Below are 23,402 nucleotides of genomic sequence, written 5' to 3'. Positions count from 1 at the left end.
AACACCAAAAGTTTGCTGCTTAACCCTGCGTTAGTGCTATGAGGTATCTCAAGCCCCTTTTGCATGTTACCAACCATGTGCAAGGCCCTTTTCCTTTTATTTATTTATTTTTTTTATTATTATTATTATTTATTTTTTTATTTTTTTTGTATACAAGATCGAGGCTCGTGAAAGAGCGAACATAAATCACACAGAAAGACAAACCGACACATAAAACATATAACATCGGGAGCGGTAGACAAGATGGGGAGAGAGGGGGAAGGACACAAACACAACATTTGAGAGCAGGGACCGAGAGACATGGAGACATCGAGAGATCTGAGAGAGGGCGAGGGCTTTGGGGGGGGGAGGGGCATGGGAAGGGGGCGGTGGGAGAGGTATAAAACATATGGACACTGCCAGGACTTCCAGGAAAGAAGTTGGAATTTCAAACAAGGTGGATCTGGGGTGAATTAGCGGGGGTAGAAAAGATCAAGGTTTTGGATGGGGGAAGATAAGAGATGGTGGTGAACAGCTGTTTTAAAGACCTGGAGGGAGGAGTGGGATTGAAGGGAGTGAGGGTGTTTGTTTGCATGAAGGGATATTTAAAGAATTAAGGTACAAGTGGTTTGTATAACGTGGAATGTACGTGGATGATGGAATACCACAGATACTGCACCAAAGCTGACAATGATTGAGAGCAATTTGTCAATCAAGTTATGATATGGTGCAGTGAAACATCAAATACATTCAAGTCCTGTGCATTGTAATGCAAAAGAAGGCATTCTTGCCTTTCGCAGTGCGCCCTGCACGTCTTCCTCCATTTCTGAAGCGCACAAAAGGAATACCCCAATGACACACAGACCTCCCGGCAACATCCTGGTCAACTGGAGGAAAAACATGGCAGTTTGCTTCGAGCGAAGCACATGGGGGGCAGCATGTGCAGAGAGGTAGCTGTCAAGGATGGGTGGATGATGGTGAGCGAGGAGTGTCATTGATCTCAGAAAAGAACAACTGACCTGTCTCGCATGCCCGACCACCCACTCGGTCTCCTTCTTCTGCCACTTGCCCAAACTGGCTTCACCTACGCCGGGATCATTCTCCGACATATTCAGGTTTGGTGTGCAGGCTGCGTGGAAGATGTAATCCTTTTGGGGAGAACACTGTCACAACACCAAAACAAGAAGAGCAATCAGAGATGGCAGACCCTTGCCAGGACATGTTTTTAGTGTTTTTTAAAGGCTTTTGTGTTAAAACAAATATGGCGGCCGAACCACGTGGCTGATGACGTCATCAATTTTTTTTCTCCACCAATTTATCCGAAGCGTTCAACAAATTTCATTTTCATCGGATGAAGTTTTGCACTTGTCGAATTATGACGTCATAATGGAAGCACGCACCTATGACATCATCATTAACATATGTTATTCCCCATGAAGAGTTCTTCACAATGAGCCATGTCTCAGTTCTTTTCTATTCAGCGCATTCGGAGATATAGAGGTGCAAGTTTTTAGGTTTTTCCAAGATGACGCACGTACCACGTGACCTATAACATCATAATTATCATTTTAAAATTCTACAGGAGGAGGTGCACCGATTGTGAAAATTTCCTGTCAATTGGACCAACAGTTGTAGAGAAAATCATATTTATTCTGTGTGGAGAAACAAACAGACAAACAAACAGACAAACAACCAGACAGACAAACAAACAGACAAATAAACAAACAGACAAACAAACAGACAAAAAACAGACAAACAGACAAAAAACAGACAAACAGACAGACAAACAGACAGACAAACAGACAAACAAACAGACAAACAAACAAACAAATGAAAAATCGGTCAGAGACCGAGGACTTGCCGGAATGTACATTTTTTTTTGATTTGCCAACCACTCCCGGCCATCACGGTCATCTCTCCAACGCACAATCCCACGAGATATGCGGAAAGGACGACCGAAAACCAATTATCTTTTTAAGATTTGCTTTTGTTAAGGCTTTTGTGTTAAAACAAATATAGCGGCCGAACCACGTGACCGATTACGTGATCATTATTTGTTTTCTAAACTAATTTATTCCTAGATTATGCTCAATAAATTTCTTCTTGATCGGATGAAGTTTGTACTTGTCGAATTGTGACATCATAATGGAGGCACCTATGACATCATCATTAACATATTTTATTCCCCATGGAGAGTTCTTTACAATGAGCCATGTCTCAATAGTTTCTATTCGGCACTTTCGGAGATATAGAGGTGCAAAGTTTTTCAATTTTTTCAAGATGGCGACCGAACCACGTGACCGCGATGACGTCATCATTATTTGTTTTCTAAACCAATTAATTCCCAGATTATGCTCAAGAAATTGCATCTTGATCGGATGAAGTTTTGTACATGTCGAATTATGACGTCATAATGAAGGCACCTATAACATCATCATTAACATATTTTATTCCCCATGGAGAGTTCTTTACAATGAGCCATGTCTCAATTTTTTCTATTCAGCACTTTCGGGGATATGGAGGTGCAAAGTTTTTCGGTATTTCCAAGATGGCGGCCGAACCACGTGACCGATGACATCATCAATTTTTTTTTCTCCACCAGTTTATGCTGACATGGTGCTCAAGAAATTGCATCTTGATTGGATGAAGTTTTGTACTTGTCGAATTATCGAATTTTGACGTCATAATGGAGGCCTTAGGCCGAGAGAGTTAAAAATTGGGCACAGTCTATTCCAGGGCAAGACAAATATGTGTGTAAAGTATGGCGATTCTATGTGCAACGGTGTAGACGTAGTACTGCGCACAAACAGACAGACAGACAAACCAACCAACCAACATACTTGCCGGAATTTTTTCCGGCAAGTAACAAACAGACAAACAAACAGACAGACAGACAAAAGGACTCAAATGCAATACCCTCTCCTCTGACGAAGGTAATAAACAGCACTATACACCCAGATTGTGGCTTCAGGCTTCAGGATGGCTGAACCCCTTTACCCCGGCATCCCCCTTTCCTTCCCCAATCAACAATACAAAGTGAAAACATAACATTCCCACAATATTCACACTTAAGGGATTCCTTTGTCCATCTCTCCCTGAGACTCACTTGACCAACAAACAGGCCGGCCTGTCTCTGGATTCCGTCCTCTTTTGCGGCTCGAAGCAGGTACTGCCGGAGCTCTTCTTCTGCCAAATAGCTCTTAACCATAGTGGGAGTAGAAGGGAACGATGCTCAACCAAACACCCAACTCAGACAGCGCCGTGACCTTGGGCAACATAAAAGTTAATCATCAGTAGCCACAGACATTTAATCATCAGCAAGAGAAAGGTTAGGATGAGAAAATGATTGGAGAGAGAGCCTGGAACAGGGACCTGCACCCAAATGTTGCAGGAATTGTGTGAACCAGCCAAAAGGCTTTATCAACCTTTCAGTAACTGTGAGTTTTGTAAAAAAAAAACAAAAGGTTTTCAGATTCACAAGTGTATGGAAGACTCACTGTGTTGGCCTGATGAAGCCCCAACAAGGGCGAAACCAGGTCGGTAACTGTGAGTTTTGTATACACTTGTGACAGTATCTGAACAAAGATCTAAATTATGACGCACTGCTGGATAGGCAAGGCGTACTTACGTGGTGGTGACGTCACGGCATGCGCTCATTAGGTTGGAGAACTGAAATTATAGATTCTGATATATATACAGTGCATTCAGAAAGTATTCAGACCCCTTCACTTTTTTCACATTTTGTTATGTTGCAGCCTTATGCTGCAATCGTTTAAATTCATTTTTTCCCTCATCAATCTACACTCAATACCCCATAATGACAAAGAGAAAACAGGATTTTAGAAAGTTTTGCAAATTTATTAAAAAGAAAAAACTGAAATATCACATTGACATAAGTATTCATACCCTTTGCTATGACACTTGAAATTTAGCTCAGGTGCCTCCCATTTCTCTTGATCATCTTTGAGATGTTTCTACACCTTGATTTGAGTCCACCTGTGGTAAATTCAATTGATTGAACATGAATTGGATAGGCACACACCTGTCTATATCAGGTCTCACAGCTGACAATGCATATCAGAGCAAAAACCAAGCCATGAGGTCGAAGGAACTGCGTGCAAAGCTCAGAGACAGGATTGTGTCGAGGCATCTCCTTTCTCTCATCTCCCCTTCCTGTTCAGGCTGGAGTTCCCCAAGGCAGTGTTCTGGGCCCTGTACTTTTTCTGGTCTTCATCAATGATCTCTCTGACTCTTTTGAAAATCCTCTCTATCTCTTTGCTGATGATTCCAATCTCTGCCGCTCCATTCCTCATCCCTCAGATCGGCAGTCTGCAGCCTCCTCACTCTCTGCAGACCTTGACAAAATCACAGACTGGTCAAACAAGTGGAACATGTCTTTCAATCCTGACAAATCTCACACTCTTACTATGTCTCTCCGAAAAGACCGACTGGACAACCCTCCCATCTACTTTCTCAACAATCCTCTCCAAGAAGTTCTGTCGCTCAAGCTTTTGGGTCTCACTATCTACCAGGATCTTTCTTGGCAAAACCACATTTCCAAGCTGGCCTCCAAAGCCAGTCGCCGACTGGGCATCCTCCGTCGTGCGAAGTCCTTCCTTGGCACACCTGAGCTCCTCATCACATACAAGGCTTTCATCCGCAGCTCAATGGAATACTGCTCTCCCCTCTGGGCTGGGCTCCTGCCTCACACCTAACTCGTCTTCACGCTGTTGAAACCAAAGCTTTCAGAATCATTGGAATCTCCCGCGATGACGCTATCTCCGAGGGCCTTTCACTTACTCACCGCAGGCAGGTTGGTGGTCTTTCCGTCTTCTACCGACTCCTCTCCGGCCTTGCTCCCCCAGCTCTCTCTGGGCTCTGTCCCCCAAATATTCCTGCAGGTCGCACAAGATCTGCCTGCAACCCTCTTATGGTTAAACTGCCAAAATCAAGACTCTCTGCTCACCTTCACTCCTTCATTCCTCTTTTCTCCCGCCTCTGGAACAAACTCCCTCACTCTCTTCAATCCCACTCCTCCCTCCAGGTCTTTAAAACGGCTGTTCACCACCATCTCTTATCTTCCCCAATCCAAAACCTTGATCTTTTCTACCCCTGGTATTTCACCCCAAATCCACTTTTTTGAGGTGACTTTTGTCTTCTTTCCTGGAAGTCCTTGGTGTCCTTGCGTTTTATACCTATCCTGCCTCCCCCCAGGCCCTCTGCCTCCCACACATCTCCCGATGTCCCTGCCCTCAAATGTTGTGTTTGTGTGCTTCCTCCCCTTCTCTCCTCATCTTGTCGACCGCTCCCACTTTTATGTGCTTTGTTTACTTGTTTGTTTGATAAATGTTAGCTCTTTCACGAGCCTCGACTCTGTAATAAATAAATAAATAAAAAAACTTGTAGATGATCTTCCGGACAGTCGAATGATTGATTTCAAATTGTTTGGAGATCTTTTTAAATCCCTTCCCAGACTCGTAGGCATCTATAACCTTCTTTATGAAGGCCTCAGAGAGCTCTTTTGATCTATGCATGGTGATGCCACACACTTCAACAACAAAGAGCAAACCAAACTTAATGTCTGAGGTTTAAATAAGACAGGTTCTCCAAGATCCTCTCCAACGATGTTCTAGTCATTTGCACTTGAGCTGGTGCACCTGATTCTAATTTTAGGTATTTGAAATGATAAATGTAGGGGTGTACTTACTTTTTCCACATGCGAAATTTGCATTGATGTTTATTTTAATTATACAATGGACTACAAAATGTAAATGTTTCATGGTATTTGTTATATTATATCATCTTTATCTATCAATATTGTTGAAATGAAGATCAAATAGCTGTATGTTGAAATATGTTGAAAAAGTCAAAACTTTACTTACTTTTTCACGTGACTGTATATACAGACTTGGCATTTAATATGGAATATTTTTTTTGTGGGGGTGAACTTACTTTTCAAGATGACTTAGAACCAAAAGTTCATTGGAATTATGTTGAAATTATTCTAGATTTTGTTAATGTGACCTTTAAAAGAAACAAAAACCACATTTGACATTTCGAAGCAAATACATTGATCGTTGAAAGTGATGTAAACTGATATCGAACTCAATTCACGGACAGTACTGTGTTAAACTTCTGTACATTTTCCAGAAGTATCTCTTTATTTTGCACATTAGCCAAAAAAAAATTCAACAAAATCAAAAGCTAAATTACGACTGGGATTACGGACAGTAAAATTACAGTTCAGTACTTTGTGTAACCCCCACGAGCATTCAGAGGAGCACGTACACGTCGAGGCATGCTGTTCACGAGATTTGCCAAGGTTTGGACAGGAATCGCTTGCCATGCAGTGACAATAGTCTGCTGCAATTCACGCACAGAGGCAGGCTGCTGGTCCAAGTTGTCGATTTGACGCGTTAATTCTGCCCACAAGTTCTCTATCGGATTCATATCCGGGGACATGGCAGGCCACTCCATATGCTCTACACCACGGTCAGCAAGAAAGTGTTGGATCATGCGAGCACGATGAGGCCGTGCATTGTCATCTTGGAAGACAAAGTTTCCTCGAAAGGCTGCACGAGCAAATAGAAGCAATGTTTCTTCCAGAATGACCCTGTACTTGAACTGGTTCAGGTTTCCATTCAGGACAACCAGGTCAGTTTTGCCCCCTGCATGAAAAGCAGCCCAAACGGTCACCCCACCACCTCCAGCTTGGACTCTTGACACTATACAATCTTCGTTGTGGGCTTCATGCACTTGTCTGCGCACTCGGACGCGGCCATCTTGACGATAGACCAGAAATCTAGACTCGTCACTGAAGGTCACGTGAATCCAGTGTCCTGGCTGCCATTGACGGTGCTCTCTGGCCCACTGCAATCTGCGCTGGCTGTGTTGTCTGGTCAGGCGTGGCTTTCTCAGGGGACGCCTGGCACGATAGCCTGCTTGAACCAGTCGTTGGTTGACTAGCCTTCTGGATACAGGCACATTTGTCAGTTGCTACCACTCAGCCCTAAGCCGATTAGCTGACTTGGTACGGCCATTGCAGGCTAACCGGTGCAGCTGGCGATCATCTCTCCTTGTGGTTCTGCGTGGACGTCCTGGCCTCGGTATTGGAGTAGGGACACCCCTCTGAGCATTTCGTTTCAAGATCTTTGACACCTGACCTTGAGTGATGCCATACTGCCAAGCAATAGCACGCTGTTTCATGCCACAATTTCGTAAAGCCACCACTCCATAACAAACAGCATTGTCAAGTTGACGGACCATCTCCAGAGGAAGCGGCAATAACTTTTGTAAACGTGCAGCAGTTGTTTTCCACTAATACAGAACGCAACAACCCTTATATACCCGATTGTGAAGCCAATCGTCAAATGTACCTGTCCTTACATTTTGTGAAATGTCCCTGTCCTGTCCTGTGATATAATCCTGTTATTGACTTCTTGTTGCGAAAGACAATCAGTGACGTGGTTCTTTCAACAAAGACATCACCGAAGGGTAAAATAAACTCACCAGATTGATATACTGAGTTCAGAAAGTAAACCCAAGTCAAGAAAAAAAATATATTCCATATTAAATGCCAAGTCTGTATAAACGCGAGTTGTCTGTGTGTTTGTCCGCGTTTTATTCAGAGATGGCTGAACGGATCTTCATCAAACTTTCAGAGGCTCATCAGTGAGTGTCTGGGAGTATTTTAGGCAAAAAAATAAAATAAAATAATAATTTAAAAAATTGAAGAAAAAAAAGTTCGTTTTTTTGGAGTTAAAAAAAAAAGAAATTAAAAGAAAACGCTCGATAGTGCCGAAGCCTTTTTAAATTGATGACAGTTCTACACAAGTACACATTCACATAAATAAATACAAAACAATTACCAGACATTTGAATGCACATAAATCAAACAATTCCAGAAGTGTACGAATTTGGTAGTACAGCTTCTTGTTCCTTCCTTATCGGCATCACACTTAACTCAGAAACGTGCGCCACATTCACTCAGAAACATGAGCCATTCCCCTTCCTCTTCTGCCCAGGCCCAGAAATTGTAATCCAGACTTGCAATGGAAGAGTATGCATGTAAAACATACCCGTTTTTCATAGCAATGTACAATTAGTTGTATGGTGTACATCTAAACTATTCCAAATTACATACATGTACATAATAATAATAACAATGATTGATCGATCGATCGATCGTTTTAAGGCCATTTTCCCCGCGAGAGCGGGGGTTAGCCTTGCGGGCCCCATGACAATCATGGTTCCCTGTTTGAGGCAATGTTTTTATGGCCGGATGCCCTTCCTGACGCCAACCCTTGGTCACGCTCTTACGATGTGCAGGGATACGGTGTACCTATTCTAAATCGGGGTACACACCGTGATCATTCATCCCAGCAAGCTGGTACTCAATTTGCCGACCTCGGAAGGATGACAGGCTGAGTCAACCCCCCTGGTGTTAATTCAGCGATCGACCGGGATTCGAACCCAGGATCCTAGGATCCCAAGCCGGCACCCTAACCGCTAAGCCAATAATAATAACAATAATGACAGTATTTATATAGCGCCTTAGCATGAAATGAACAAAGCGCTTCACAACATATCTTGAAGACTACAACTTACATTACACAATCTTAGAAGAATAAGACTTAAAGCTACTTTTCAAAAAATACAATTAAGTTACTTTGGAAATAAATGTGTTTTGAGTTTTGATTTGAAAGTTTTTATGTTGTGTGAGGTCCGAATAGTTACAGGTAGTTTGTTCCAGAGGGCAGGTACCGAGTTGCAAAAGGCTTTGTCCCTGTATGGCATACGAGTTCTATTACAGACAAGGAGAGTCTTATTAGCGTGTGATCTTAAGTATTTGGCGTCATTAGAATGAGTGTGAGTATTAAAGACAATACTCACATTATTAAGTATTATTGAAGACAACAAACAAAGCGAGACAATAAAATAGAGCGTTCCTCGTATGTATTCAATGCAAGGCCAGAACACGCGAAGATCGGACAGGAAACAACATGGCGTCCACAGACCACGTGACCAATTTTTTTCGGACTCTTCATGTCGCAACTCTCTCTATACAGGGACTCTATCCCCCCCTCCCCTCCCCTTGTCCCCCTCTCCCCTTTTCCTCCCCCCCCTCCCCACCCCTTTCCCCCCCTCCCCTCGCCCCCTCCCCTTTCCCCCCTCCCCTCGCCCCCTCCCCTTCCCCCCCCTCCCCTCGCCCCCTCCCCTCCCCTCCCCTTTCCCCCCCTCCTCCCCTCCCCTCCCCCCCCTCCCCCCCTCCCCTCCCCTCCTTTCCCCCCTCCCCCCCTCCCCTTCCCCCCCCTCCCCTCGCCCCCTCCCCTCCCTCCCCTTTCCCCCCCTCCTCCCCTCCCCTCCCCCCCCTCCCCCCCTCCCCTCCCCTCCTTTCCCCCCTCCCCCCCTCCCCTCCCCTCCTTTCCCCCCTCCCCCCCTCCCCTCCCCTCCTTTCCCCCCTCCCCCCCTCCCCTCCCCTCCCCCCTCCCCCCCTCCCCTCCCCTCCCCTCCTTTCCCCCCTCCTTTCCCCCCTCCCCTCCCCCCTCCCCCCCTCCCCTCCCCTCCCCTCCTTTCCCCCCTCCCCCCCTCCCCTCCCCTCCTTTCCCCCCTCCCCCCCTCCCCTCCCCTCCTTTCCCCCCTCCCCCCCTCCCCTCCCCTCCCCTCCCCTCCTTTCCCCCCCTCCCCCTTCCCCCCTCCCCCTTCCCCCCCTCCCCCCTCCCCCCTCCCCCTTCCCCCCTCCCCCTCCCCCTTCCCCCCTCCCCCTCCCCCCCTCACCCCTCCCCTCCCCTCCCCTCCCCTTTCCCCCCCCCCCTCCCCTTCCCCCCCCCCTCCCCTCCCCTTCCCCCCCCCTCCCCTCCCCTCCCCTCCCCTTCTCCCCTCCACTTTCCCCCCCCCTCCCCTCCCCTCCCCTCCCCTTCTCCCCTCCACTTTCCCCCCCACTCCCCTTTCCCCCCCCCTCCCCTCCCCTCCCCTTCTCCCCTCCACTTCCCCCCCCCCTCCCCTCCTCCTCACCCCCCCTCCCCTCCTCCTCACCCCCCCTCCCCTCCTCCTCACCCCCCCTCCCCTCCTCCTCACCCCCCCTCCCCTCCTCCTCCTCACCCCCCCTCCCCTCCTCCTCCTCACCCCCCTCGCCTCCCCTCCCCCCCATAACCCTCCCTTCCCCTCCCCCCCCGTAACCCTCCCTTCCCCTCCCCCCCCGTAACCCTCCCCACCCCTCCCCCCCCGTAAACCTCCCTTCCCCTCCCCCCCGTTCCCCGCCCGGCAACGCCGGGTACTTCTGCTAGTTATTAATAACTCGAAATTAATATTAACGAACTCTCTCCAAATTATTATTAAGATTATTAACATCGGTACACACAAAGAACCCTTTCTTTCACCGTTTTGTTCTTGCTTTTCCCGACATCGGCTCTAAGATGTTATGCAACAACTCCCCGCAATGCCGGAATCGTCGTTCCCCCGAATCGTCCTGAGATCGCCGCCGCTGGTAATCAATCTGGACGAGGCAGCGAAGTCAGTTAACCGGCAAAATAGCGGCAGGGCTAATTTTACCGGTACCTGACGAAATACGTGCTGCTTTTTCTTAAAGTTTCTGTGTCATCCATTTGCATTTAGCAGAGAGTAAATTAAATAACGAATCGGGGAACCCATTATATATACACCGCCACTCAGGGCCTTGCCACACCGCCGTTTACATCACCACATTCACCAAATTTAAATAATCGCAGAAAAAGCAAAAACAAGAGGGAAGAGAAAAATATCAATAATAATTAATAATGAACAATCAAGTGACTGGAATACCACACATCTAAGGAATCATGGAAGCGGAAAACTGTTTTGGGACTGGGCATGGGCCGAGTAAATCATCTCGAAAATTCTGATACAAAGACGCTGCTCGAAATATTTTGGACAATTATTACTCCAAACAGACACGAATATATCTGCACAAAACGCACAACATCGAAAAGCTGTAAAATACCTCAGAAACGCAGACAAAACTGTGGAACTTCACTTACTGGTAACAATATTTACGTTCTTCTTCCTTCCTCTTCTAAATTTCGCTCCGAAACCGATAATCCTGACGTGGGTAACTGTTCTGCAAAGTGCAACTGCCCCTAGGGCATACTGTACATCGTGGTAAGACCAGTAATAATGCATTCTGCCCTGAGGGCGTTTGTAGATTCTGAGATTTGTATGCTTTGGAGTTACAGTGCGTTTGGTGCTGTATTGTCGTTGTGGAGCTGGAATCTCAAGCAACATGTTGATTTCCTGTCCCCTGACAGAGGAGGAGGAGGTCCTGCAGAAGAAATTCGCTCGGCTAAAAAAGAAGGTAACGAGAGCCCGTCAATCAATGACAATGTGTTGTCAACCCCAACTCCAACCCCCATTTATCTTCCATGAGCCTCGCTCCTGTAAAGAAAGAAATACCTGTAGGCCCTACCTGATGCTTATCTATGTGTTTGTATTATCTTGAGACCTTCGGATCTCTAGTTGAAATGGATGTCGGTTAGGTCAATGTTGTTGGTGCTCTTTGGTATTCTCATCTGAGCATGAAGCTTATGGTCCTAGGTTCGAATCTCTGATGCAGTGCATTGATTTTGTCTAATATCTACCGAGGTCCTTGTAATTCGTATCCCAATCCCAGTACACTGATGTCTCTCCTAGTAATAGTATGTGATCCTAAAAAAACATAAATGAATGTTAACATTCGTTTAAAGAATCGTTTAATGAAAGTCAACTCGCAGCACGAATTGTCATGTTTCAAACCACGCGTACCCGCCTTAGGACGGTCAACACGTTCTGACGCATACCGTTATTTGGGTGGTGTATAGGCAACTGACAGCTGCTTCAATCGCTCCTTAAAAAATATGTTGGTGCATGAATGCAAAAACATGCCTCCTGCTTATAATTCAAAACACCTCACTGCACTAAAAAACAAGTGTGGGAAAGTGTGGGGAAAAAGAAGTGTGGGGAAAAGAAGTGTGGCACTGGAAAACGTGGGGACAGGAATACTGTACATACTGTAAAAGGTGGGGACTTGTAATACCCTCTCCCACCTCGAGGTGGCGCTCACACGATACACATTTACGTAGAGAATTGGCCTCTCCCTGCTCACCATCTCTCCCAAGACCATGGGCAAAGATAAAAACATCCATGTACACTAATTGGAGTCATGCTGTTCCTATGTAGCAAATCTGGATGTAATCGGCCCAAACTGTAGGAGAAGTAGCGTGACAAACAAACACACTCCGTCCAGTTGGTGAATTATAGGCATAACAGCAACTGTTTCTACACTTTGGATCCAGCACAGTTAAGAGATGAATGATCCCATTCAGAAAAGGAACAATATGGTCGAGCAGCTTAGCAAATGGATGTGGGCGTTCTGGACAAAAGCACTAAATTTTCCCCACATGCTACCCATAGCTTTAGCTTTCCATTTTTGGTAGGAACCACTTCCTCCGAATACATTATTTATTTTTTTTGCAGTATTTTCAGTGACTATGGTGACTCGGATTAACAGTATTCCGTTTTATTCAAGTTTTATGTTCAGTTTTTTTTTTTTTGTTAATAAAAATCGTCTGTTGCTTTTCTAAATGGTATAGTTGTATTCCTTGACCCAGAAAATGTGTGTTTAGACACCAACATTATGATCCTAAGTGGCTTAGAAGCTGACATATTGGTAGATATAGGTTTTTACATTGTGGCCATCTTGAAAATCCAAGATAGCCGCCATAATGTATTCGGAGGAAGTGGTTCCTAATCCTATCAAAAATGGAAAGTTAAGGTAACGGGGAGCATGTGGGAAAAAAATTGCGCTTTTGTCCGGAACATCCATATCCATCTCAAATCCGGTCCTAAGCTGCCTGACTAATAGACTGAAACAGTGATTCTGCTTTTAGGGTAACAAGTGTGCTTTCAACTTGAATAATTCTCATGATTCTCCGTCATGGCCATAGCCCATAGGCTCCCTAGACTCCTAGAACATCGGCCACAGATGCATATTGGGTCGGCCACATGTGCAGATTAGCGGGAGAGGTCATACTGTGAGCAAAATGAACAACTTCACCGCCGGTGACGGAGAATTAAACGATCCACACTCGATTTGTTGAGTCGCCATGCCAGTAGACCTTTTGGCACCGCGTAATGAGGGAGCGGTCCAGCAGAACGCCATGGCAGAAAGTTTAGGTAATAGTGGTTAAGTTTAGTGCTGGCAGGATAGCCTGGAGATCGACATACTTGCCTTCGAACCATCTAGCCTGGGTTAAAATCCTGACCCAGCTGTACACTGTCATCCTGGTGTTTAACCTGCGAGCGACACGTCAACGTGTGCGCCTTCCATCGCCATTTTAACACAAATCACAAGGACATTATCAGGCAATGGACGAACGTGGTTGCTATATGGGATTTGATCCAGGGTTCCCGGTATCATGAACCAAGCAGGGTTCAGATGTGAACGGTCGACCATAACAATGGAATTAAAATATTTCATGTTGATCAAGCAACGATTGTGTGTCCATCGTTTTTGCTTGCGGTATATATTTCCAGAAAAAAGCAGCAGTGGCTCTGAAGAAGCAGAATGCAGTCAATGCGAATGCTCAGACCGGAATTAAACGATGTGAGTAATACGCTCAGTCACTCCTTTCTCCAAGCCATCTCTTTTATCCATCGGCTTTCCACTGCCTGCTGTCCCGTTATTTTCTTTTCTTTGGTGGTCATGGCCTAATTTTACTTTTGTTCTTTTTATATTCCGTTTGCCATTTTCCCACGTTCATACTATTACTCTTTCTTCTTCTTCTTAAACGGCTTCAATTATTCACATTTGTTGTAGGGTCAGCCAGGAACGTTATTATTATAATTTCTTTGACTGAAGTCTTTCACGAACCAGCTGGCCAGGTCTGACATTCAATGGAAGGTGATTTGGGTGATTTGTAATTCGTTCAGGGACCCGGCGATACCACACCTACTCTTCACGAAAGACACCATAGGGTCTTTACTATCCAAACATCGAATGGCAGCAAACGGGACACCCAGCTGAACGTCCACAAGAGGGACGGCATACTTTGTGACGTAAGGCCCTGTCTGTTAAACACCAATCGGATGGTTTATAGTCGGATCAGGAACCGAACCCAGACTAGACCGCTCGGCGGTAAGCGTGCTACCTCTGCACCATCCGATCGGTCATGTTCCTCATAATACAACTTTGCCTTTTTTATCCTCCGAGTACCATCTTTCCACAAAGACCTTATACCCTTGCCTTTGCAGCATTGTCTGACCAACCGATAGTGGACAGCGCTACAGCGACAGAGCAGGCCAAGAGGCTTGTGAAGAGTGGAGCCATTAGTGCAATTAAGGTCGAAAACAAGAGTTCTGGTTTCAAACGCTCTCGCATGCTCGAGGGGAAACTAAAGGTATGTTGGGAATGTCTATTCTCACTTTTCATCACCACACCACTTTCCACTTGAATTTTAATCTCATGGCTATTTGGATTGCACTCTAAGGTCCCATCACATCGCACCAGCTTCCAGCAAAATGCCGGCATTTTTGGTGTGAAAATGCCTTATAGCTTATCTGCTCATTTGTTGATTTTTATTTATTTGTTTTTTAACTCCATACCTCGTCCGGTTTACTTCGCAGGATCCGGAGAAGGAAAAGGCGCCGACGTTTCAACCCTTTCAACGTGTCGTTTCTTCGGAGGATGATGCATCGGAGGTTTGTTCAGTGTGCAGAAGGGTCAGGGGAAAGGGATGGAATAAGTGACAAGGAGGACTGAGTTTGAAGATGGGATACAAGCAAAACTTACACAGTTAATCGCACGTGAAAATAAACTTGGGGGAAAGCAGGTGGGTTTATATCGCAATTTAAAGGTGCACTTTCGGCTCGTTCCACGTAAGAGTTACTTGAATTTTGGCGGAACACGTGCAATGCACAACTGTATTCGTGTTCATTAGACCGCCCGTCGACCTTGGTGATGTCAATTTGTGTTTATCCCACTCTTGCAAGCTCCGTCCGGTTGGATTGGTTTGGTAAGCCGTGTGCTCAAATTGCGTGTCCAACTGCTTAACAACGACAGTAAAAATTTGCAACGGGGTAGCTCTGAATATCTGTCAAAGGGGGATTGTGAACTTTTCCATAGAATAAACTTTATCACCTGTTTTGTATTTATTTATTCTTACTTAGAGTGCGTCACGGAAACCTCAGATGAAGAATTTGTATGACAGGTGAGCCATAAGACTTGTGTTCATCCCTACCTGGTACATGATGGTATATGTAATCTCACCAGCGTCTAGAAACAAACATATTTTGACAACATTAACAATGGGAAACCTTATGATCTGAATATTGTTTTTGTTTTATTACTCGTCAGCTTTGTAAGTGCAAGTGGACAATCTCAAGGTGACGGTCCGGGAGAAAAACTTCAAGATGTGGACACCGAGTCCGAACGCAAGTGGCAGCGAGATCACGACCCTCCGTTCCGCTGTGGGTCCTAACCTGCCTGTGCACCTGGATTTGGGCAAGAAATGTCGATAAAATAATAAATATTGGCGTTACTTATTTATTTATTTAAACACTTATTTATTTATTTATTACAATTTATTTATTGGCGTTACAAAATCTGGGCTGCCCTATTTGCCGTTTCTTGAGCAATGAACACAGGACGTAGGGATCTCAAATTCCATAAACTAGATTTAGCTGTCGTCTGTTATCCTTGCAAACTACAGGGTGGCCCAAAAAGTGGCCCCTGGGAAAAGTTTAATAACTTTCACAGTTTTCATTCAATTTCCTTCATTTTTTCTGGAGGTCTGAACTGAGTTAAAGGAGAGTGTATCTACCGAGTAGCTCGAATCTAACATTCAATACGCCAGGTAGTGGACACCTGAAGAAATGTCATTTTCTGTATACCACTACAACTATATGTTGAAGTATTCCCCGGGACCACTGTTTTGGGATCATCCTGTACATCGACGTCTCCTGCCGCCCTTGTCCAGCATGTCCAACTTGTGTATATGTTTGTTTATGAGGCTTAGATGAACATTGTTTATTTGGAAAATCGAGTATAATTAAATAAACAATTGTTGGAATTGCTTCAAACACTCTGAACACGACCCTGTCAATACCAATACCCCTCACCCCCTCATTCCCTACTACATCAGCGTTCTCGTATTCAGAACGTAGAGAGCCCCGTCGAGGAAACACCATCTATGTTTTTGGACGAGGTATCACTACGGAGATCCTGCAATCCACTTTCTCGACATTCGGGAACATCCTCAACATCACGCTGGAGCGTGGAAAAAAGTTTGTGCCTCCTCACATTTTCATTTTGAACGCATTTATCTCGCTGTCTTTCCTTGCTGTTACATTTATCTGATCTTCCTTTACTCCATTACCTCCTCCTCATGGTGGTCCCTATCGTTACGCATTTTCCCAATATAATTTTCACAGTTGCTGGATGTCGTGATTGTCCTGACACTATTTAATCCAGCCCACCATGCTCGCCCCTCTCCCTCCCCAGCACGGGCTTCGTGACATTTGATCGCACTGAAGCAGCAGATCAGGCCATCCGTGAGGTGAGCTTGTAACTGAGCGGACGGTCTCAGGTCCATCTGATGGTCTATGGAGTGCTATCCTTTTCCTCTTTTTTTCGGGATCATTGTGCCCCATCCTGTTTTTTGTTGGAGTAGTAGTAGTAACTGCGATGTCACATGGTTGCGAAGCCGATGGACCTAAGGTATCTGCCAACATCAACCAGTTGCTCCGAGAGATCCTTTGTGGATGTAATGTTGAAAGATTTATCCATTCTGTGCGATGCAGGTGATGGAGAGATTAAGTGAACTGTGGTGTGTGAAGTGGTGTTGCAGTGTAGTCATTGTGGATACTGTGTTGGTAATATTGGAGATATGATGGAGTGGGGGAAAGGGGAAGTGGGTGTGGGAAGGAGTGGTAGTGTTGGATTGTGGAGGAGGGGAGAGGAATGTTGTTGAATAGGTGGGAGTAGCGGTGAGCTGTGGAATCTTTTTGACTGAGTAGTTTGGAGGTGTTGTTTTTACAAGGAGTGTAAGGGAACCGAGTGCCTCACACGTTGAGGTGATCCTGGATTGGGAGTATTTTTGTTTTGATGTGGTGATGGTGGACATTCATGTATTTTGTGTATCATTGTGATCCCGAGGGCCTAGTTTTGAATTACTACCACGAACCACTAGTTTGCAGCAAATAATATGCGAGTGGGTGTGGAGGGTGGAGGGAGGGATGAAGAATACCCAAGTGGGTGTAGAGGGAGGGATGAAGAATACCCAAGTGGGTGTGGAGGGTGGAGGGAGGGATGAAGAATACCCAAGTGGGTGTAGAGGGAGGGATGAAGAATACCCAAGTGGGTGTGGAGGGTGGAGGAAGGGTGAAGAATACCCAAGTGGATGTGGTGAGTGGAGGGAGGGATGAAGAATACCCAAGTGGGTGTGGAAGGTGGAGGGAGGGATGAAGAATACCCAAGTGGGTGTGGAGGGAGGGTGAAGAATACCCAAGTGGGTGTGGAAGGTGGAGGAAGGGTGAAGAATACCCAAGTGGGTGTGGAGGGTGGAGGAAGGGTGAAGAATACCTAAGTGGGTGTGGAGGGTGGAGGGAGGGATGAAGAATACCCAAGTGAGGGTGGAGGAAGTGTGAAGAATACCTAAGTGGGTGTGGAGGGTGGAGGGAGGGATGAAGAATACCCAAGTGGGTGTGGAGGGTGGAGGGAGGGATGAAGAATACCCAAGTGGGTGTGGAGGGTAGAGGGAGGGATGAAGAATACCCAAGTGGGTGTGGAGGGTGGAGGAAGGATGAAGAATATCTAAGTGGGTGTGGAAGGTGGAGGGAGGGATGAAGAATACCCAAATTTGTGTGGAGGGTGGAGGGAGGGATGAAGAATACCCAAGTGGGTGTGGAGGGTGGAGGGAGGGATGAAGAATACCCAAGTGGGTGTGGAGGGAGGGATGAAGAATACCCAAGTGGGTGTGGAGGGAGGGTGAAGAATACCTAAGTGGGTGTGGAGGGTGGAGGGAGGGATGAAGAATACCCAAGTGGGTGTGGAGGGAGGAGGGAGGGATGAAGAATACCCAAGTGGGTGTGGAGGGAGGGATGAAGAATACCCAAGTGGGGGTGGAGGAAGGGTGAAGAATACCCAAGTGGGTGTGGAGGATGGAGGGAGGGATGAAGAATACCCAAGTGGGTGTGGAGGGAGGGATGATGAATACCCAAATTTGTGTGGTGGGTGGAGGGAGGGATGAAGAATACCCAAGTGGGTGTGGAGGGTGGAGGGAGGGATGAAGAATACCCAAGTGGGTGTGGAGGGAGGGATGAAGAATACCCAAGTGGGTGTGGAGGGAGGGTGAAGAATACCTAAGTGGGTGTGGAGGGTGGAGGGAGGGATGAAGAATACCCAAGTGGGTGTGGAGGGTGGAGGGAGGGTGAAGAATACATGAGTGGGAGTAGGTCGGTAAAATGGGAAAGCATGCACTTATTCACTTTGGATTAACAAAGATGGCAACTCAGGACATGAATCAAGAGTCTCCCATGATACTTGAGACTCGACTCCGTGCCCAGATCTGCCATGAGCGTTCATGCTAGTCTTGGTGGAAACTTCTTGTGCATTTTACAGTTTGGCACTAAGTCTTTCCTTCAAATCTTTCCACCATTGGCATGGAAGGAAGAAGGCCCACAACTCTGACATCAAAAACAGAGTAGGAACTTCTTCTCATAGCATTCATCACCAATCCCAGGACTGTTCCTTAATTCCACCATCGATGGTTTAAACATGAATTGCTGTGTGAAGCACAAGTTGAGGGTGCAGATTGGTTTATTAGTTATTATTTATTTCTCTTCTGTGTTGTGCAGATGAACTGGACCACCGTGAAGGGGATCGAACTGAAGGTGTCAATGGCACGGCGACAGCCCCGAATAGACTCGGTCACGACTGGTTCGCCGTGGAGCTCATTAGGTTAGCCTCTCGAGCTCGCCTTATCGCCATCCGCATTCCCACTGCAACATCCTGTAATTCCAAGTTACAGGTCATCAGCTGAATGTTTTTTTTTTTTTCTATCTCTCTCTCTCCAGTTGCTTGTAACTAACCACCCACACACCTCTCGCTTTCCCAACAGCGGCGAGTCACAACGTGAAAGGCTCTCATCGGGACCGGAGGACCCAAGTAGTGTACGATAATGAAGACATATTTAGTTGATCCAGGAGGCGTCATTCCTAAAGCAGAACACCTTGGTGTACCCTGACATGGCTGCCCCGACTATGATCACAGCGTGTTGAGGGAAAGCTCACATCGTTGTTTTTCTCTTTGTCTCATTTGTCCAGGTGTTCTCCAACATCACCTCATTCGTTTGTAAAGACAAAGTGAGATTAATTTCTCCCAAACCCCAGTCTCGGAACTTGCCCATTCCCCACTCCTGGAATTTCCCTTCCATGATCACTTCAGTCGTGCCCTACCTTTGTCTTTTAAAAGGTCCTCGTCAGCACCTTCACTGCACTGCCCCTCTATGAGTTGTTCTACACCTCAACCTTCTGTTGCATCGTGATATTTTTATCGCCACCTTGTATCTTGTGTATATACTTATTGCCGTGTGTTTTTATTCTTTGATTTACATGTTTTTGTAGTCTCTTTAAGCTCTTGAACCTTGAACGATGTTATTAAAAAATCTTAAATGGAACATTTACGGGGTTGTTTACTCATGCATGCTTTTTAATGAGCTTTGCCTGGATGGAATAAACAGAAGAGATCATGCCTAAGATGTGTATTTTGCAAACGGTATGAAACCAGATTAGTACTTTTACAGGTGTTAAGTTGACTGTTGCCAATTGTGACGTGGGCATCAAAGACCCAGCTTTCGCAAGGGTAGGCCTTCCAGGCTTGCAGCATTCGATGCCATTGTGATGGGTAGTGGATATTAAGGAAGTGTGGCTATGGAAGGTCGGGTGAATTACTCGTCTAACTTTGTTCTCCTCCTGGTGCCGAGACAAGTGTGGTGTGACATCACGCTGCAAGTAGATGGAGCATGACGCCAACACTAACGGACAAACCCTAACTCAGGAGCAATATTGGTAGCTTTTGGTCAAGTTTCCACTTTTCTCGTTTTTAACTTTTGCCAAAATCAAGCTGCTATATTCCAATTTTGTCATCCATATCACAATTAACTTTTGCTCGATTCCCAGCCTTTGACAAATGGAAGTGAACCCAAATTAATCTCCGTCTCCTCATCCCCTTTCCACATGATGCACTCGTGTACAGCTGTACGGAACGCATGCATTTGAGTAACTGTTGATACAAAGGAACCACCTTCAGAGGCCATTTTTCCCTGCAGGGCAGGGGTTGGCCTTTTTTGGGCACTGTGGTCCCCTTTTTGAAGCAATGTTTTACAGCCGGATGCCCTTCCTGTCGCCAACCCTGTTAGTCGCCTCTTGTGACACACAGGGAATTACCAGTGAACTGGTACTCAATTTGCCGACCTCAGAAGGATGACAGGCTGAGTCAACCCCCCTGGCATTAATTCAGCGATCGACCGGGATTCGAACCCAGGAACCTAGGATCCCAAGCCGGCACCCTAACCGCTAAGCCAACACCAGCCTTTAACTGTTGATACAAAGGCTTTTTCAATATCAGAAACACTAACATTTCAGGTATATTAAAGTGGTTAGAATAGCATGAATCCTTTTTTATTTTGGAACAATTACAACAAAAGGAAAATTTAATTGCTAGAACCCCTGCCACTCGATCTGTATTTCAATTCACACAAATAAAGCTTTATATCCCCAAAGTTGTACTGGTGTTGACCCACAAACTCTGTGCCAATTACAAGTTGTCCCATTGCAGTACTGTATATGATTTAGTGCAATGTATGAACTCTATGGTATTCATAGAATTCTTATCCTGCACAGTCAACTTGGTGCAAGCCAGCTCTTCTGTTTTTGAGGGTTTTTCTTTGATCCAATATGGCTGCCAGATCACGTCAGCGATGACATCATAAATTTATATTCTCTAATATAAAATTTCAAGCTGGTCAGACTAAGCGTTATACTTGTCGAATTATGACGTCATAATTAAGGTACGGATGACATCATAAACATATCTTATTCCCCGTGGGGAGTACTTGACAATGCACCATGTTTAACTTTTTCCATGGAGCAGTTTCGGAGATACAGAGGTGCAACGTTTGTCGATTTTTCCAAGATGGCACCTTTACCATGTGACCTATGATGTCATAATTATCATTTTAAAAAATTCTAAAGGAGGAGGTGCTCCTATGGTCAAAATTTCGTGTCCATCGAACTAACAGTTGTAGAGAAGTTTTTTTTTTTTCATACAGATCAGATCAAGCGTTGTACTTGTCGAATTATGATGTCATAATGAAGGCACCGATGAAATCATTAACATATCTTATTTCCCATGGGGAGTTCATCGACTTATCTTATTTCCCATGGGGAGTACTTGACAATGAGCCATGTTTCATTTTTTTCCCATTGAGCACTTTTCTGAGATATAGTGGTGTAATGTTTCAACATGATGGCATCTGTACCGTGTGACCTATGTATGCATCTGTTGTATGCAGATGATCTGGTGTTGATTGCGTAAAGTATGGATGGACTGAAGGAAAAGATGAACAAGTGGCAGGAATGTATGGAGACAAAAGGTCTGAAGGTGAATATCGGAAAGACGAAGGTGATGGCAAGTGGTAAAGCATGTGGTGAGGTGGAAAGAACTGGGAAGTGGCCATGTGCTGTGTGCAGGAAGGGTGTCGGAGTGAACTCCATTCAATGTACAATGTGCGCTGAGTGGGTTCATCAAAAATGTAGTGGTCTGAGAGGGTCATTTACCAGTGTGGAAGCAACATTAAAATGTAAGGTGTGCACAGAGGGAGCTGCAGATGGAGGAAATGTTGAGTTGGATCTTGGAGACGGCGTGAAGCTGGAAGGTGTGAAAACATGTTGCTACCTCGGAGACATGCTGAATGGAGAAGGTGGATCAGACTCGGCAACGGTTGCTAGAGTGAGATGTGCATGGAAGAAGTTTCGGGAACTGAGTGGCATGCTGATGAGGAGGGGAGTGTCGTTGAAGCTGAAGGGAAAGGTGTATGCTGCATGTGTGAGAAGTGTTATGATTTATGGGAGCGAGACATGGGTAATGAACGTAGAGCAGCAACGAAGGCTGGAAAGGGTGGAAATGCGAATGGTTCGGTGGATGTGTGGAGTATCGTTGAGAGAGAGGAAGACAAATGATGAATTGCGAAAGATGATGGGAATAGAGCCTGTGATTGATGTTGTGAAGAGGAACAGGTTGAGATGGTTTGGTCATGTGTTGAGGAAGGATGAAAGTGACTGGTTGAGAAGAGTGATGGAAATGAATATGGAAGGAAGTAGAGGACGGGGAAGACCGAGAAAGACTTGGCTAAAGATGGTGGAAGAAGAAATGCGGGCAAGGGGGTTAACAAGGAGGGTTGCAGAAAACAGGGCAAAATGGAGAAGATTGTCATGGGGACCGCAAGGCTAACCCCTGCTCTAGCAGGGAAAATGGCCTTAAAATGCATGTTGTTGTTGAGCACTTTTCTGAGATATAATGGTGTAATGTTTCAACATGATGGCATCTGTACCGTGTGACCTATGACGACATAATTATGAATAAAAAATAAGACAGGCGGAGGCACTCCTATGGTAAAATGTCGTGTCAATCGGATCAACGGTTGCCGAGAAAATGAATTTCAAAAATGCAGACACGCACACCACGTACGCATGTACACTGCACTAAAGCAAAGTTGGAAGATGGCAGAAAGTTTCATCAGGAGTGACCCAATATCAAATCCTTAGTGGGAAAAATCTTCAGTTTTGAATCCTTTGACCCTAAGTCCCCATCCCTGTGGGCATGAAATTGGGGTCAAATCCCCAAAAATCATTACATATTTATACGTCCGCCAATGTTGATTGCATTTACAATGTTTCATAAAAAATGTTTTTTTAATGTGCCCGTAATTGCATTTTTTGGTACTTGACCTTTTGACCCCGCCCTAGGGGGTGACGCCAAAAATGAAACTACTCTCACACCTTATTGCCATGTATTGATCATAACTACCAAGTTTGGGGAAATTTCTGCACAACCGTTGAGGAGGAGATAGTGTTACAGACAGCCAGATGGAAAGACCGAGCCAATTACAATGTCCCCCTGTTTTTTTGTTTTTTTTAAAGCGTGGGGAAAACAAGAAAAAGAGCAATCAGAGAATGCAAACCCTCGCCAGGATGTATTTTCAGTGGTTTTAAGCCTTTTGTGTTAAAACAAATATGGCGGCCGAACCACGTGACCGATGACGTCATCATTTTTTTTTCTACACTAATTTATTCCTATATTATGCTCAAGAAATTTCATCTTGATCGGATGACGTTTTGTACTTGTCAAATTATGA

The 23,402-nt window shown here is 45.4% G+C and overlaps 2 protein-coding genes across 12 annotated transcripts in view; one reads left to right on the top strand and one right to left on the bottom strand.

The window, feature by feature from the left end:
* Positions 1 to 11,094, bottom strand: part of ODR4 (odr-4 GPCR localization factor homolog) — an 84,870-nt gene extending 73,776 nt beyond the window's left edge. For 2 of the 11 annotated variants that reach the window (XM_078783620.1, XM_078783622.1), the window contains exons 1-4: positions 10,958 to 11,067; positions 3,086 to 3,245; positions 999 to 1,142; positions 771 to 866 (exon numbers count right to left, since the gene is read on the bottom strand). In XM_078783620.1, the coding sequence (XP_078639746.1) occupies positions 771 to 866; positions 999 to 1,142; positions 3,086 to 3,187 (342 nt within the window). In that variant the 5' untranslated portion in view covers positions 3,188 to 3,245; positions 10,958 to 11,067. Of the gene's footprint in view, positions 1 to 770; positions 867 to 998; positions 1,143 to 3,085; positions 3,246 to 10,358; positions 10,475 to 10,957 lie in introns of those variants that run through there. The other 9 variants (XM_078783621.1, XM_078783626.1, XM_068104162.2 and 6 more) reach the window with 9 other exon arrangements.
* Positions 11,095 to 11,144: 50 nt separating this feature from the next.
* NELFE (negative elongation factor complex member E) lies at positions 11,145 to 19,738 on the top strand. The gene is made up of 10 exons (XM_068104165.2): positions 11,145 to 11,308; positions 13,525 to 13,594; positions 14,242 to 14,387; positions 14,614 to 14,688; positions 15,157 to 15,197; positions 15,344 to 15,456; positions 16,131 to 16,272; positions 16,490 to 16,544; positions 18,844 to 18,946; positions 19,107 to 19,738. Exons 1-10 carry the CDS (start codon positions 11,237 to 11,239, stop codon positions 19,184 to 19,186), a joined length of 897 nt encoding a protein of 298 aa, XP_067960266.1. The 5' UTR covers positions 11,145 to 11,236; the 3' UTR covers positions 19,187 to 19,738.
* Positions 19,739 to 23,402: the final 3,664 nt, after the last annotated feature.

Source organism: Myxine glutinosa, chromosome 8, assembly GCF_964187855.1.
Source record: "Myxine glutinosa chromosome 8, kmMyxGlut1.1, whole genome shotgun sequence".
NCBI classification, from domain to species: domain Eukaryota; kingdom Metazoa; phylum Chordata; class Myxini; order Myxiniformes; family Myxinidae; genus Myxine; species Myxine glutinosa.
Note: the sequence above shows the minus strand (reverse complement) of the source record. Positions and strands in the feature narration are given on the sequence as shown.

What these genes read in the sequence shown, in the direction of transcription:
- NELFE (XM_068104165.2), top strand. Translation starts at nt 11,237, where the DNA reads ATGTTGATTTCCTGTCCCCTGACAGAGGAGGAGGAGGTCCTGCAGAAG. An exon ending in TCGCTCGGCTAAAAAAGAAG is followed by an intron (nt 11,309 to 13,524) that starts GTAACGAGAGCC and finishes ATATATTTCCAG; the next exon opens with AAAAAAGCAGCAGTGGCTCT. An exon ending in CAGATCAGGCCATCCGTGAG is followed by an intron (nt 16,545 to 18,843) that starts GTGAGCTTGTAA and finishes TGTGTTGTGCAG; the next exon opens with ATGAACTGGACCACCGTGAA.